General features: G+C 52.5%; 1 protein-coding gene across 1 annotated transcript; it reads left to right on the top strand.

Annotated features, from left to right (window-relative positions):
• The first annotated feature begins 3523 nt into the window (after positions 1-3523).
• LOC135892435 (serine protease 1-like) lies at positions 3524-9221 on the top strand. Its single transcript, XM_065420217.1, has 5 exons — positions 3524-3563; positions 6748-6898; positions 7039-7311; positions 8750-8879; positions 9072-9221. Exons 1-5 carry the CDS (start codon positions 3524-3526, stop codon positions 9219-9221), a joined length of 744 nt encoding a protein of 247 aa, XP_065276289.1.
• The last annotated feature ends 8028 nt before the right edge of the window (positions 9222-17249 follow it).

Below are 17249 nucleotides of genomic sequence, written 5' to 3' on the forward strand. Positions count from 1 at the left end.
CAAATCAGCGCTTGCCTCCCACACTGGTATTGTTATAATTAGATGAATATTATGGTAGCAAGTGGATGCCTCAGGAGGCCCCTGCTGGGCTGGGTGTTGCACAGACACAGTGAGTGACACACCCAGCCAAAGCCAGGTCCCAATTCTATAGCTGGAGAATTGAGCTGCAGAGAGATTCAGTGACTTGCTCAAGGGCACACAGGAAGTCTGAGCTGCGAATTGGCAGCAGATAGCTGTAGTTCCAGCAGATGCCCCTGCTGCATTAAATCATAGACTATTAGGGTTAGAAGGGACTTCAGGAGGTATCTAGTCCAATCCCCTGCTCAAAGCAGGACCAATCCCCAGACAGATTTTTGCCCCCGATCCCTAAATGGCCCCCCTCAAGGATTGAACTCACAACCCTGGGTTTAGCAGGCCAATGCTCAAACCACTGAGCTACCCCTCCCCCCAAGGTCATCGAGTCCAGCCCCCTGCCTTCACACTAGCAGGACCAAGTACTGATTTTTGCCCCAGATTCCTAAGTTGTATGGGATGAGTGGGGTGGGGGGCTGGGACTCATGGGGAACAGCCTAGGAGGCTGGCAATATAGAGCATGTCCCTAGTGTGCAAGTCACTGAGAATCTCATCCACTTCAGTAAGGCTTTTGCCTGGGTTTTGCCAGGACTCCTGGGTTCTATCCCCAGCTTGCTTGAGGAGTCACCAGCTCTTCCTCGCAGGAGAAGTGTTGTAAAAGCGTTTTACAAATATCAACAGAGGGTCCTGTGGCACCTTTAAGACTAACAGAAGTATTGGGAGCATAAGCTTTCGTGGGTAAGAACCTCACTTCTTCAGATGCAAGAAGTGAGGTTCTTACCCACGAAAGCTTATGCTCCCAATACTTCTGTTAGTCTTAAAGGTGCCACAGGACCCTCTGTTGCTTTTTACAGATTCAGACTAACACGGCTACCCCTCTGATACTTTACAAATATCAGTCACCACAGATGGCAACTGGGGACAGGTGCATTCAAGAGGGGAGGTGTGTGGAGGAGGGGAACCTCCCTGGTGGAGGTGTGAAGTCCCATGCCACAGAACCGCAGCAGCTGTGAAAGGTGGCCTTCTCCCAGCTACGGCTCCTGGCTGAGTGCTCCATGAGTATTCACATGCAGATTGTGAGCTCTCAGGGCAGGGACTACCTGGTTACCATACAGCAGGGGCTGGCATAGCAGGGCCTTGTCCCCAAGCTAGGGCTTCTCGGCCCTACTGCAAAGCACCTGAAAATAAATTGCTCTGCAGCCATGCAAGGCGTCCTCTGAACACATGGACATCGCAGTTCCCAGTCTGCATTTCTCTCTTGTCCACATGGAGTATGGCCCAACAAGTCTAGGGGAGCCAGAGTGGCTGCACAGGTGCATCTGAACCTGAACACATTAGTTATGCTAACCCTAACCCACAGACCCTCCCCCTACGGGAATTCCACCTTCTCCCTCTGCAATAAGACAGAATCCTCCCCATCTCCCCACTCACTTCTCATCCACACCCTGCTTGAGTCACTCACCAGGCTCTCTGCCTCTTAGCCTGTCTCCACTGCAGCTTCCCCCCAGTCCTCTGTCCGGCTCCATCCCCTGGGGGGTCAAAGACAGTAGCAGGGCTGTGGAGCATGCTGAGGGTCAGGGAGATTGGCTGGCATCAGAGAGGCTGGGCAGGTTGGGTTTATTCCACGGAGAAGCTCCCAGAAGATACTTACCTTGGTGCAGTCCCCTGGCACCTCCTCATTAACCCTGAGAAACCAGCCAGCTGCCACATGACCTCATCCTGGGGTGAAACAGCTGAGGGGTTACTTCCCTCTGCGCTCTCATGCACTGACCTCAGAGTCAGACTCAGTGCTCACTGCATTTGGGGGAGGGGACACTAGGGTGACCAGACAGCAAGTGTGAAAAATCAGGACAGTGGGTGGGGGGGTAATAGGAGCCTATATAAGAAAAAGACCCCAAAATCGGGACTGTCCCTATAAAATCAGGACATCTGGTCACCCTAGGGGACACCGGCCTGAGCAGCCCAGCGGGGCTGGGTTCTTCCCCCTGCTGGGTGAGAGGGAGATGGGAATGAGGCAGCCTGGCTGGGAGCAGCCAGCTATTGTGGGGGAAGCACAGGGATGAGGAAATACCCAGAGAGCATGATGCAGCTCCACATCCCTCAATAAACACCCCTCAAGCATCTGCAGACCTCACATGCAACAGCCTCGACAGGCTGACCCTGCTGCCCTCACCCCCCAGCGATGCTGATGGGTGTCATGGAGCTAGGGCAGCAGGAGGGCACGCGCAGTGAGGCACCCGCAGATCCAGCACCTCTGCCCCTCACGCCCAGGGGAGAGCCTGGTGAGCCTCCCCTCAACAGCGATTGGCCCCAGTTTAGTACTCAAGGGTCAGCCCCAGGATTCGGCAGGGCCACAGGCCATGGTAGCCAAGGCCCAGGGTCTCGGGTTATTGGCAGACACTTAGGGACCAGGGTTAGTAACTGGCCACCACAGTAAACAGAGGGAGCCCTTGTGCAATAGCATGTGTGGAAAAGTCTGGTGGCCTTAGCTGGGCTGATCTGGAGCTAAGCTGTGAGCCAGGCCTCTCAGAGCAAAGGCTGCTCCGCTGTTTTTTTAGCCAGTGATGCAGCCCCCCCAGCCTCTGACCAACTCAGGTCAGTCTAACTTCAATACCTGGGAAGATATGTGAAGAAATGATTAGGAAATCCATTGGAAAGCCTCTAGAGAATACAGGGAGGGGGCCTGTAACCTGAGCCTTGCCACCCCTGGCTGAAGCCTGTGGTCCTCGGCTCTTGCCCTGGGCGGTGATGCTCGGGCTTTGGCCCAAGCAAGTCTAAGCCAGCCCTGGCGACCCCATTAAAATAGGATCACAACCCACTTTGGGGTCCTGACCCACAGTTTGAGAACCGCTGACCTAGAGCAGTGACTTTAGCAAGCACAAAACTAGTGCAACATGTCTCATCCCCAAAATGGTACCTCCCGTAGCACAGCGCCCCCATATGCCATGCCAGGGTCCTGGGGTCAGCTCTAGCTACAAGGGGAGTGTGCCCCCGACTCATACCCACCTTGCTCCCTGCAGTACAGCACCCCTGAGTTCTGGGTGGGGGAATGGGGTCAGCTCCATGAGGAGAGAGTGCCTCCCTATTGAGCTCCCACCACCCCCTAGCACTGAACTGGGGCATTAGTATCAGCACTGACTAGGAGAGGAGAGTTCCCCCCCCACTGAGGTCCCATCCCACTCCCTGAAGACAGCTATTAATGGCAGTACAGGCCTGCCATTGTACTGCTCTTATGGTGCATATTGAGGGGTCTGGTATTAGAAGAATCAGTCTGGCGAAGAGTCAGAAATAAAGAGGTCAGTTGTATTTTAAGGCGTTATTAATTGCCATCAGTGGCTCATGTGAAAGCTGCATCTGCTGCAGATTAGTAATAAACTTTCCATAACAGCTCCCCTATAAATACCTGAGGGCTGGGGCTTGTTCTTTTCTGTCCAACAGCCTGGAGAGAAGTATGACAATGTGGCTCGTGATGGCGTTGCTTGCGGTGGCAGGTAATTATGTTGTATGCAGCCAGGCTAGCTTGTGGAGCTCGGTAGTGACGAGGGGCCGGGACATAGCTGCAAAATCAGAGTGAAATTAAACAGGCTCCAGCTAAGCCTGTTAGAATGAAACGAATGTAATTTCTGCCGGAGCTAGTGCATTAGTGACAGAGCAGCTGAAACCTCTGGGTTTGCCTGAGGATTACTGTATCAATGTGATGCATTAGTGATGGATGAAGGGCCAAGTGCTGTGCTGAGTCCTGCCTCTGCCCAGCAGGAGTAGTGACATACCGATAAATGGGAACAGCATGTTGGCCCATTTCAGCATAGGATGGAGTCGTGTCTATCTGACTGGTGACTGTTACAGAAATAAGTCCCTATCCAGCAAACTGGGTACATAACTTCACTCACAGGTGCAAACCCTATGGGAGGATTCACCTGAATAAGGTTTTACACACGTCTTTTCAGGATCAGGGGCCAATGAAATGAATCCCACAAGCCAAACTTAAGCATGTGCTCAGTCTGCACCACCTTGTCAGGGCTTGCAAGAGGTTAATGCTCCCAACAACAGACACTGAGGACACAGGCCCTTTATCTCCCTAAGAATTTTATGCAAATGATGTTGGAGAGTCATTTTCAAGATTAAATTAATTTATGTATAAGATGCCTCCATGTCACTGATCACAGCACAGATTAGTGCAAAAGCCCAGGTTCTATTCACCCTATGGAATTGTTGCAGAGTGTGGGGGGAGTCAGGGCCCTGGCCCCCGACCCCTCCCTTCCTGAGATTCACCGTGACTCTCAGCCAGCCAGTAAAACAGATGGTTTATTAGACGACAGGAACACATTCCAAGACAGAGCTTGTAGGTACAGAAAACAGGATCCCTCAGTCAGGTCCATCTTGGGGGGGGGGGGGGCGGCGCAGGGAGGGGCGAGCTCAGACCCAGGTTCTGGGCCTCCCCCCCATTTCCCCAGCCAGCTCCAAACTGAAACTCCCTCCAGCACCCTCACCCAGCCACACCCCCCGGCTCCTCCTTCAGCCTTTGTCCACCTGGCCCCAACTCCCTGCGCTCAGGTTATGCAGGGCAGCCACCATCCTTTACGTCAGGCCTGCACAACTCGTAAAGCGGCGAGGGCCATATTACTCCAAAGAAAACAGCTGAGGGCCGAACCCCCCCGGCCCCGCCAACCCCCCCCCCCCAGCACCACCCACCCCGCGGAAACAACCCGCCCAGCGCTCCAGCGCTGCCGAAACACGCCCCCAGCGCCGCCCAGCCCCCCCAAAACAACCCCCCCCCAGTGCTGCCCGCCCCGCGGAAACAAACCCTCCTTCCCTAGCGCCGCCCCACCAAAACAGCGGTATTGAACCTTGGTAATATGTTATAGCGGGCCCCTAAGATAGTATTGTCATAGAAATTTCTGTCCGTTCCAGCTGAGGAATAAGGAGAGACGGACACAGCTAGCCAAGCAAGGAGCCCCGGGAGGGGCGATCCGTTTATTTCAATTGCAATTGGGTTCGAGCTCATAAGTCAGCAAGAACAAAGAAAACACTTACACCAAAGCATTATATGCAATTGCTTATGATAATCTATCGCTCTATGATTGGCCAAAATTTGCCATCATTACCATACGTAATTAGCAAGCTACATGTATCTGCCCCTCTTATGACCCCTTATTGTTCATTTACTTGCCCCCCCACCCTTGTTATTTTGCAAACTAAGTAGTTAGTTATCTATAGGATACAGGCACAGGGAGTTCCATTGTCTATAGGTTTGGAGTTTGGCTACATTTCCTCTCGAAGGAACTTCCTGAGTTAAGACAACCTATAGCTGACCCCGTGTGTACGTGACAAATTTGCCCCCTGGCCGTTAAGTAGAATAATTCTATATCAGTATAATTAAGGTAAAAGAAAACTGTCTTTTTGCTAGAAGTAGAATAAGATCTTCCCCACACTTTGTAATCAATTCCCCTGTTGAATGAATGAGGTGTGAATGAGGAAGACGTGGAAGGCAAGCACCTCCAAACAGCTGCAACCCTTGGAGAGGGGATGGGAGCCAGACCAGATCAGTAGAACAGGTCAGCCACCGATTCACCACTCGCCTCCTCAGCTCCCCTCCCCCGCCGCCGGCTCACCTGCCCCCCGCCACTGCCTGCCCGCTCGCCTCCTCAGCCGCCGGCTCACTTGCCCCACCACCACTGCCCGCCCGCTCGCCTCCTCAGCCCCCCCACCCCCCGGCTCACCTACTCACCCCCTGCCACTGCCCACCTGCTCGCCTCCTCTGCCACCTCCTCCCCCGCCACCGACTCACCTACCTCCCCCCCCACGGCCCGCCTACTCACCTCCTCAGCCCCCCTACTCCTCCCTGCCACTGCCCGCCTGCTTGCCTCCTCACTCCCCCTCCTCCCCGCCGCCGGCTCACCTGCCCCCCCGCCTACTCATCCCCTGCCACTGCCTGCCTGCTCGCCTCCTCAGCCTCCCCTCCCTCACCCGCTGCTTGCCTACTCACCCCCTGCGGGCCACACAGTGAGCCCACGCGGGCCGCATGTTGTGCAGGCCTGCTTTACGTGCTGGCCGTCAGGCATCATCCCTCAGTGAAATCACACCCTTATTTCCCATCACCATCTAGTATCAATGCAGACAGTAAACGTAAAACTCCCATGCAACATTACCAGGTTAATACTCCCTACTCCGTCACAGGGATTTATTCACCTTCTGCATTTTGCTCGTCTCGAGCAGGTGGAACAAAACTCAGCAGTTGCATTTTCTAGCTCCCACTTGCATGAGCCAAGGTTCTTGTCTTTAGTTTTCCAACACAGCAAGGAAATTAAAAAACAAACAAACAAACAAAAAACTAAGGTGACAGCTGCTGTCCGATCTCGCAGTCTAACCCACATGGGAAGCACCAGCCCATCTGAGTTTGTATGGATCCGACTGCAGGACTGGGACCCTGGTTCCCATTAAAGCAACACTCTTGGTTTTAGGTTTTGGTAAAGTCTCCCATTTACAAAATGTACCCCGGGGAAACTCAGCATGGTCACAGCAGCCACTGAGTTCAGTGACAGCCCATCAGACCCTGGGCCAGGCCAGATGATAGGGGACAGGAATGAGAGTCCAGATCTTCCCCAGCTAGACTGCATGCATCTCCCCTTGCTACCAGTTCACCCCTATAACCACACTAACGTTGTCTCCCCACAGCTGCTGCCCCACAGGGAGTAGACAAGATAATTGGGGGATACGAGTGCAGCCCCCATTCACAGCCCTGGCAGGTTTCCCTGAACATTGGGTACCATTTCTGTGGCGGATCCCTCATCGCGGACCAGTGGGTGGTGTCAGCTGCCCACTGCTGGTACTAGTAAGTGAGGAACTCACCATCTGTGTGTGCTTGTCACTGTTGTTATCGCAGTCCCAGAAGGGTGGGAGCAGGCTGGGGCTAGGGAGCTTGTGGGGGATGTCCAGAGGGGCTCTGAGCCACCATTTGTTTCCCAGCCCTGACTCCATGCAGGTGATCCTGGGAGACCACAACATCCAGGTCTTTGAACACACCGAGCACCTGATGCGCATCGAGACCATTGTGTTGCACCCCAGCTATGACGAGCAGACACTGGACCACGACATCATGCTCATCAAGCTGGCCCACCGCATCCAGCTGGATGCCTACGTGCGACCCGTTCCCCTGCCGACCGCCTGCCCAGAGGTTGGGTCTCTCTGCATGGTGTCAGGATGGGGTAACATCCTCAGCGATGGCTGTGAGTTCCCTCTGTCTCAGGAGTCCCAGGCTACTCAGCTAATCACACTCAGCTGTCTAATAATTATATGCGGATGACACAGCCCACACTGTGCAGATGTTCAGGAGGGGACAGTCCCTGTCCTGCCCAAAGACCCACAGTCCAAGCACAGACACAGCTGGGCAGAGGCTAGGGATAGGGACAGCAAACAGGGATTTTATACAAGCCTGACTCCCTACTCTAGCCCTTTAGGAGCACATTCCCCTCCCAGAACTGGGACAGAATCTAAAGTGCTTCACTCAGAGCGTGCTGCCACCGTGTGCAACATTCAGGATAGTAAAAAGAACAGGAGTACTTGTGGCACCTTAGAGACTAACAAATTTATTGTAGCATAAGCTACATACAACTTCATCGGATGCATGTAGTGGAAAATACAGAAGGAATATATCATACATACATACATACACACACACACAGGGAACATGAAACAATGGGTGTTACCATACACACTATAAGGAGAGTGATCAGTTAAGGTGAGCTGTTGTCAGCTGGAGAGAAAAAAAAACAAAACTGTTTGTAGTGGTAATGAAAGTGGCCCATTTCCAGCATTTGACAAGGAGATACAAGGAACTGGGGATGGTGGGGGGGGGGGGGGAGATAAGCATGGGGAAATAGTTTTACTTTGTGTAATGGCCCATCCACTCCCAAAGTAAAACTATTTCCCCATGCTTATCTTTCCCACGCCCCCCTACAGTTCCTTATATCTCCTTGTCAAGTGCTGGAAATGGGCCATTTTCATTACTACTACAAACAGTTTCCCCCCGCCCCCCCTGCTGACAACAGCTCACCTTAACTGATCACTCTCCTTATAATGTGTATGGTAACACCCATTGTTTCATGTGTGTGTGTGTGTGTGTGTGTGTGTGTGTGTGTGTGTGTGTGTGTGTGTGTGTGTGTGTGTGTGTGTGTGTATCTTCCTTCTGTATTTTCCACTGCGTGCATCTGATGAAGTGAGCTGTAGCCCACGAAAGCTTATGCTACAATAAATGGTTTCAGAGTAGCAGCCGTGTTAGTCTGTATCCGCAAAAAGAACAGGAGTACTTGTGGCACCTTAGAGACTAACAAATTTATTAGAGCATAAGCTTTCGTGGGCTAAAACCCACTTCTTCGGATGCATCTGAAGAAGTGGGTTGTAGCCCACGAAAGCTTATGCTCTAATAAATTTGTTAGTCTCTAAGGTGCCACAAGTACTCCTGTTCTTTTTGCTACAATAAATGTGTCTCCAAGGTGCCACAAGTACTCCTGTTCTTTTTGAGAATACAGACTAACACGGCTACTACTCTGAAACCATTCAGGATAGTGATATAACTCAATGACTTACCGTCACTCCCCCTGAAGGAATATACCAGCGTGGTGTGGGAAGGAGGAGAATCCCTGGTAAGACCAATTCTTCTCTGCCTTTTAGTGCTAAGCGCCAAGAACCTGCAGTGTGTCGAAGTTCCCATTGTGAGCGACCAGGTGTGTGAGCGCTCCTACCCCGGGATGATCACCAGCACCATGATGTGCGCTGGGTACCCGGAAGGAGGCAAGGATGCATGCCAGGTGAAGGCTAACAGTCATGGTCCTGTCTGGGTCTTACAGCGACTCTAGCCCTTCTGCTAACACACCAGAGGTCAGGAGGGATCTGTCAATGCAGGCCCTGGGTGATGCATGCAGTATAAGGGACTGGAGGGATTCAGTGACTTTAACAGGCCATTAATTTGGTGGTATTGCTTTCCCTCCACTCACACACAGGGAGATGCTGGTGGACCTCTGGTCTGCAACGGGGAGTTGCAGGGCATCATGTCCTGGGGATTTGGCTGGGCCCAAAAGGATCACCCTAGCATCTACACCAAGATCTGCTCTGTGCTGTCCTGGATCAAGAGCACCATGGCCGCTAACTGACAGAACAACACTTTCCACTTGGGAACATGGACTCTCCTCACTCTGCTGGACCCAGCTGAGGGGAAGGTTATAGTGGTCACTGGGAATCACCTAGGACCTGGGCACAAAACAGAACACATATTCCATACACATGGTGAGACCATCTCAGTGCTGGGAGGTGCAATACCACTGTAAGATGGTAAGAGGTGCAAGAGATGGCAATAAATCCAGCTGTCACCACATTATTCTTGTCTGTGTCGTGCTCTGCGTCATAGCAACTAGCCATTTTTAGGTTTTATGGCCAGAAGCAGGGCCGGCTCTGGCTTTTTTGCCGCCCCAGGCAAAAAGCCTCCGGCCGCCCCCCCCCCCCTGCGGGGGGTGGGGGAGGGCGGCCGGAGCCCTGGAGCCCGCCAGCCAACATCTGAGGGCGGCCGGGGGGAGGGCGCTGGGGGGGAGGGCGGCCGGAGCCCTGGGAGGAGGGCGGCGAGCCCCGGCCGGGACTCCGCTCTCCCCCTGGCGGCCAGAGCGCCGGGGGCAGGGCGGCGAGCCCCGGCCGGGACTCCGCTCTCCCCCTGGCGGCCAGAGCGCCGGGGGCAGGGCGGCGAGCCCCGGCGGGGGCTCCGCTCTCCCCACGGCGGCCGGGGGGAGGGCGCCGGGGGGGAGGGCAGCCAGAGCGCCGGGGGGAGGGCGGCGAGCCTGGCCGTGGCCCCGCTCTCCCCGGCGGCCGGAGCGCCGCGCCGCCCCCCTCCAGGTGCCGCCCCAAGCACAAGCTTGGCGGGCTGGTGCCTGGAGCCGGCCCTGGCCAGAAGAGACCTAGTCCGATCCCTGGAACAGCACAAGCCAGAGAATCTCTCCCAGCGATGCCTGCACTATAGGGAAATGTTCTGCCCTCTTTGTGCCCCTTTTTTATTCAGTGCTTTTCAAACAATCCCCGAACCTGCAGTCAGATCCGACCGCACACAGGGTCACCAGGGCCTGACCACACAGATCCTGCTGCACACTCAGTGCCACGCAGTCACATCAGTAACTCACCCAGCGCCACATGTTTGCACCTTCTGTATTAAAGGGCACTGGTTTAAAAGGGTGCTGGGTGCTAGGCACCGACCCCACCCCTAGACACTGCACACATTTACCCTGAGAGTTAAGTTTCAGAGTGGTAGCCGCGTTAGTCTGTATCAGCAAAAACAATGAGGAGTCCTTGTGGCACCTTTGAGACTAACAAATTTATTTGGGCATAAGTTAAGTTCCTCTCCGCCAGCCAACATCTGAGTATTAAGGCTTTCAAGACAGATTGTGGAAACACAGGAATGGCCCATAGTGGGGTGGGGGTGCCTCTGTGCAGTGCAGGACAATACTATTTTGGGTTTACACTCCAGAGGGGGTGTGCACTTGAGTACTGGGCAATCCCCGAGCGGAGTCTTCCCAGGCAGAACTGATCTCAGTGTCTGTGTCTTTCTGTAGCTGGGCATGTCCCTACCTGTGTGTGCTGGAGGAGGCTTGAGGGCCTGGCTCAGCAGGACAGGGTGAGGGAGCCCAGGTTAGTGGAACAGGCGGGCTCAGTTGTACCCCAGTATATCAGGTGGCACCCCAGAAGGTGGGAGGCTACCCATCACAACAACAACATAAGAATGGCCATAATGGGTGCGACCGTGCCTCAGTGGGTCACAGCTGAGGATGCCAAATTCAGGATGGACTGCTGAGAAATAGGGCAGATACACCCCAAGACAGGTGGCTATTCCCCCCCATAGGATATACCAAACCAGCAACAAAAGTAAACTTCTGTTTCACCATACTGGCTAATAACAAGTCATAAAAGCAGTTTCCTTGGGCATCCCAGTCCTTGTATTACCACTGAAAACACAGGATTTAAAGGTGAGTGGTTCTTTACAACCAGACTCATTAAATAAAGCAGGGGTCGGCAACCTTTCAGAAGTGGTGTGCCGAGTCTTCATTTATTCACTCTAAATTAAGGTTTTGCGTGCCAGTAATACATTTTAATGTTTGTAGAAGGTCTCTTTCTATAAGTCTATAATATATAACTAAACTATTGTTGTATGTAAAGTAAATAAGGTTTTTAAAATGTTTAAGAAGCTTTATTTAAAATTAAATTAAAATGCAGAGCCCCCCGGACCGGTGGCCAGGACCCGGGCAGTGTGAGTGCCACTGAAAATCAGCTCGTGTGCCGCCTTCGGCACGCGTGCCATAGGTTGCCTACCCCTGAAATAAAGGTTCCTCTGATCCCAAAGGACCAGTCACACACACAGGTCAATATATAACTTAGCTCTTACCCCAAAAATCACACTGATGCCAATCCTTTAGTATCTAAAATCTAAAGGTTCATTCATAAAATGAAAGAAAGAAAGGTGAGAGTAAAAATTGGTTAAAGGAATCAACTACATACAGTAATTGCGAAGTTCTTGGTTCGGGCTTGTAGCAGTGATGAAATAAACTGCTGGCTTAAGTCAAGTCTCTGGCTGCTTCCAAATCATTGGAAGGTCCTCAGTCCATTGGTTAGAATGCTCCTATTAGTATAAATTCATAGTCCAGAGGCTGGAGCAGGATAGAGGCAAAATGGAGGGGTTTCCAGGGCCATTTATATCCTCTGCCATGTGGAGGGAAACCCATTGTTTGAAACAAAAACCTCAGCATTGCTAGTAGAGAATCACAGGTGACCAGATAGTGTTTTGAACTCACATGGACAAGTCACATGTTCATGCCCAGTTTTGCTCAGTCATTGCAGGAAGCCATTACCTATACTCCAGACAGCATGTTTACAGGCCAGCCTGCATTGGGGCAGCTACCCGGTCCTAGAGAAAAGGCCAGGCTGATTGGGGAAGCAGCCTCAGCTGGGGCCATGCTCCAATCAGGCCACACCTGGCCCTGTTATAAGGGCTCAGGGAGGAGCTGGGTCAGACAGTCTTTCTTTTGCTCTGGAGAGAGAAGGACCTGTTACCTGGGAGCTCAGGATACAGGGACTGGAGCAGGTCTGGGGAAAGGCAGGAGGCACCGTGGAGCTCCAGCCTGGTAAATCCCTGGGTTGTGGGCCTTGCTAAAGGCCAAAGCTGGCACAGGGGTTGCAGAGGTGCAGCCCAGGCTTAGGCAGAGGCAGCTGGTCTGACCCCCTTGCCCATGATGAGTGGCCTTTACAGACTGTCGTCTGCCCCAGGGAGTGGGGGTTGGATGATGACTGGCAGTAGCCACTGAGACAAGGTGGGTTTAGAGGGTTGGGGGTTCCCCTGGGAGGGGAGACCCAGGGTGTGGGGGTACTGCTGGGGCAGAGCCCTGAGGAAAAGGGTACTGGGGTCTGGGAGGGATATGGGGCTTGAAGCAGGTGAGACACTGGCCTGCAGAGGGTGCTCTGGGGCTGGAAAAGAGCTAATTCCCTGGATGACCAGCAGGAGGCACTGCACCGGTGAGTCTTCGCTTTGCTACACAGACACTCCGTGTCGATGGGCATCTCCCATGGTCCATTATGAGTTAAGTGCCCTTTTGATGGGCCACTCAATTTGAATAGTCCCTCAAAGATGTGCTGGCTAACTACCTTGTTAGTTACCCCAGGAGCAAACATTTGAAATACAGGTATAGAGCAAATACTCATAACTTCAAATACAAAAAGATACATGTATACAGATAGCATAATCCTAACCTTTTCCTAGACATCTTACATGCCCCATTTTCTACAAGATTTGTTGAAAATATATAATAGTGGTTACAACAATATCTACCTAGTCATGACCATAATGGGTCAGACCAATGGTCCATCTGGCCCAGTATCCTGTCTTCTGACAGTGGCCAGTGCCAGGTGCTTCAGAGGGAACAAACAGAACAGGCAATCAAGTGATCCATCCCATGTCGTTCAATCCCAGCTTCCGGCAATCAAAGGCTAGGGACACCCAGAGCATGGAGTTGCATCCCTGACCATCTCTGTTAATAGCCATTGATGGACCTATCCTCCAGGAGCTTATCTAATTCTTTTTTTGAACCCAGTTATACTTTTGGCCTGCACAACATCATCTGGCAACAAGTTCCACTGGTTGACTGTGCATTGTGTGAAGAAGTACTTCCTTTTGCTTGTTTTAAACTTGCTGCCTATTAATTTCATTGAGTGACTCCTGTTTCTTGTGTTATGTGGAGTAAACAACACCTCCTTATTTGCTTTCTCCACACCATTTATCTATCATATTCCCCCATGAGTCATCTCTTTTCCAAGCTGAAAAGTCCCTGTCTTTTTAATCTCTCATATGGAACCTGTTCCATACCTTTTCTCAATTTTGTTGCCCTTCTCTGTATCTCTTCCAATTCTAATCTTTTTTTGAGATGGGGTGACCAGAACTGCATGCAGTATTCAAGGTGTGGGCGTATCATGGATTTAAATAGTGGCATTAGGACATTTTATATCTTATTATCTATCTCAGAGATCGGCAACCTTTGGCACACGGCCTGTCAGGGAAATCCTCTGGCAGGCCGGGATGGCTTGTCTACCTACAGCGTTCACAGGTTTGGCCGACTGCAGCTCCCACTGGCCATGGTTCACCATTCCAGGCCAATGGGGGCTGCAGGAAGGGGCAGCCAGCACATCCCTTGTCCTGCGCTGCTTCCCGCAGCCCCCATTGGCCTGAAACGGTGAACCGCGGACAGTGGGAGCTGCAGTCGGCCAAACCTGTGGACACTGTAGGTAAACAAACCATCCCGGCTCGCCAGTGGATTTCCCTGACAGGCTGTGTGCCAAAAGTTGCCGTTCCCTGATCTATCCCTTTCCTAATGGTTCCTAACATTCTGTTAAGCTTTTCAGATGCTGCTGCACACTGAGTGGATATTTTCTGAGAACTATCCACAATGACTCCAAGATCTTTCTTGAGTGGTAACAGCTAATTTAGACTCCACCATTTTGTATGTATAGTTGGGATTATGTTTTCCAACGTGTATTACTTTGCATTTATCAAAAGTGCAAACAACAAGATCAGGACAACCAAATCTCCGCTACCTCCCTGACTCAGGGCCAGCTCTAGGGCTGGATTTAGGGGCCGGTGACCCAGGCAACCTCCTTGGTTACTGGGCTTGGGGGGGGGGGGGATGTTGGGTTCAGGGTGCTGTTTTTGATGTTGGCAACAAAAGGGGGAAATGACAGGGATAAATTATGCATGCAAATTGTGCATCATAGTTGTGAAAGGAGTTACAAATGCAATAAAAAAATAAAGTATTCAAAAGTTTAACAAATGGGGGAGGGGCACCGAAAACACTTCGTGCCTGGGGCACTGTTTGGGCTAGGGCTGGCTCTGCCCATCTCTAAAATTGGGGAGACTCATTACTGAGCACAGGGGCAATCACCCACACACTGCATGGGGCAAGCATGGCCCAACCACCCTCTGAAAACACAGAACTCCCAGACTTTCCCTCCCATTTGTGTGAGTGTGCGAGAGAGAGGTTCCTGATACCAAACCACAAGTTCTCGCATGTCTGGGAATTCCCAGCCATTACACTCAGCAACCTTTATAGAGTCAATCCCAAAAGGGAGTAATTCCCTTAGAGAATTGGGACTCCTGGGTTCTGTCCCCGGCTCTGGAAGGAAGGTGAGGTCTAGTGAGAGTCAGGGATGGGGCATGTGCTGTGAGCTAGAACTCCTGGGTTCTCTCTCTGGCTCTGGAGGGAGAGCAGGGCTGGCGGAGTAGAGGGTGTCAGGACTCCAGGGTTCTCTCTCTAGTTGTCCTGCTATAACTCACCCTGTGACCAGGACAAGTTACTGCTAGGGTTGCCAACTTTCTACGCGCACAAAATCGCACACCCTTGCCCCACCCATGCCCCCTTCTGAGGCCCCATCTGCTGCTCACTCTCTCCATCCTCACTCACTTGCTCATTTTCACCGGGCTGGCTGTGGGGCGGGAGGGGGTGAGGACTCCATCTGGGGGGGCAGGCTGTGGGGTGGGGCCAGAAATGAGGAGTTCACAGTGTGGGAGGAGGCTCCAGGCTGAGGCAATAGGTTGGGATGCAAGAGGGGGTGAGGGCTCCAGCTGGGGGTGTGGCCTCTGGGGTGGGGGCCAGGGATGAGGGGTTTGGGGTGCAGGAGAGGGATCCAGGCTGGGACTGAGGGCAGGAGGGGGATCAGTGCTGTGGCAGGGGGTTGGGATTGTGGGGGGGGGAATTGAGGGCTCTGTCTGGGGGTGTGAGCTCTGGGGTGGGGCCAGGGATGAGGGGTTTGGGGTGCAGGAGGGGGCTCTGGGCTGGGGGGGCGTGGAGCCAAGGAGTTTGGAGTATGGGAGGGGGCTCTGGGCTGAGGCAGGGAGTTGAGGTGTGGGAGGAGGTATGGGCTCTGGGCTGGGGGTGTGGGCTCTGGGCTGGGGCCAGGGATGAGGGGTTCAGGGTGTGGGAGGGGGATCCAGGCTGGGTCAGGGGTTCAGGGTGCAGGAATGAGGGCTCTGGCTGGGGATGTGGGCTCGATGTGGGCCTGGAGAGGAGGGATTTGGGGTGCAGGAGGGGGCTCCAGGCTGGGACTGAGGGCAGGAGGGGGATCAGTGCTATGGCAGGGGGTTGGGATGTTGCGGGGGAATTGAGGGCTCTGGCTGGGGGTGTGAGCTCTGGGGTGGGGCAAGAAATGAGTTTGGGGAGCAGGAGGGGCTCTGGGCTGTGGCAGGGGGTTGGAATGTTGGGGTTCGGGGTGTGACGGGTTGGATCACAGAAACCCCCTTGGGAGCTGCCACCTGATGTGCAAAGACTACCTCTGCTCCTGCTTTCCCTGCCAGCTCAGGACTCCAGCACCCTGTCTTGCTGAGCCAGACATTCCAGTCTGCTCTAACACAGACCCAGGGTCTGAATCACTTGTCCCAAAGCTGCAAGTTTACCTGAAAACAGCTCACAGTAGTGTGCTTGTCTTTAGCACTCAGATGCCCAACTCCCAGTGGGGTCTAAACCCAAATAAATCTGTTTTACCCTGCATAAAGCTTATGCAGGGCAAACTCATAAATTGTTCGCCCTCTATAACACTGATAGAGAGATATGCACAGTTGTTTGCTCCCCCAGGTATTAATACATACTCTGAGTAAATTACTAAATAAAAAGTGATTTTATTAAGTACAGACAGTAGGATTTAAGTGGTTCCAAGTAGTAACAGACAGAACAAAGTAAGTCACCAAGTAAAATAAAATAAAATGCGCAAATCTATGTCTAATCAAACTAAATACAGATAAGTTCCTCACCAGTTCCAGAATGCTCCTTTTTACAGGCTAATCTCCTTTTAGCCTGGGTCCAGCAATCACTCACACCCCCTGTAGTCACTGTCCTTTGTTTCAGTCTCCTTCAAATATCCTGGGGGTGTGTGGAGAGGCTCCTTCTTTAGCCAGCTGAAGACAAAATGGAGGGGTCTCCCACAGGTTTAAATAGACTCTTGTGGGTGGAGACCCCCCTCCTCCCTCCTATGCAAAGTCCAGCTCCAAGATGGAGTTCTGGAGTCACCTGGGCAAGTCACATGCCCCTGCATGACTCAGTCTTTACAGGCCGACGCCATTGTCCACATGATATCTTGCATGTCTCCAGGAAGACTTCTCATGTGGATTGGAGCATTCCAAGATGCATTGTTCCCCAAGTGTTTCCTGATCAGGTACTTAACCTGGCGAATTCCTTCCTAAAGAAGCTGACCAAATGCCTCACAAAGCTTACTTAGAAACCAAGCAAGCATACAGCCCATATTCTTCCTCAAGTAGAAAATGATATATATGTACAAATAGGATGAATAGATATAGTAGACCATAACCTTTACGGAGATATGTTACATGGCACAGGCAGCACAAAACATATTTCAGTTATGTCATACATACATTTATAAGCACCCCCTCCCCATAAAGCCTTATGGGGTACACTGTCACACGGGGGAATTGAGGGCTCTGGCTGGGGGTGTGAGCTCTGGGGTGAGGCCAGGGATGAGGAGTTTGGGGTGCAGGAGGTGGCTCTGGGCTGGGGCAGGGATGCGGGAGTCTCAGTGTGAGCCACTGAAAATCTGGCCTCAGCTGTGACTTCAATTCATGTGGCAACGTGTCTTTCCAGTCCCCTCTTCCCAAA

The sequence above is a fragment of the Emys orbicularis genome, chromosome 20 (assembly GCF_028017835.1).
Source record: "Emys orbicularis isolate rEmyOrb1 chromosome 20, rEmyOrb1.hap1, whole genome shotgun sequence".
NCBI lineage: Eukaryota > Metazoa > Chordata > Testudines > Emydidae > Emys > Emys orbicularis.

Excerpts from the sequence above, each read along its gene's own strand:
- LOC135892435 (XM_065420217.1), top strand. The coding sequence starts at position 3,524 with ATGACAATGTGGCTCGTGATGGCGTTGCTTGCGGTGGCAG. Across the intron at positions 6,899-7,038 it reads GTGTCAGCTGCCCACTGCTG|CCCTGACTCCATGCAGGTGA; the intron begins GTACTAGTAAGT and ends TTTGTTTCCCAG. Across the intron at positions 8,880-9,071 it reads GAGGCAAGGATGCATGCCAG|GGAGATGCTGGTGGACCTCT; the intron begins GTGAAGGCTAAC and ends ACTCACACACAG.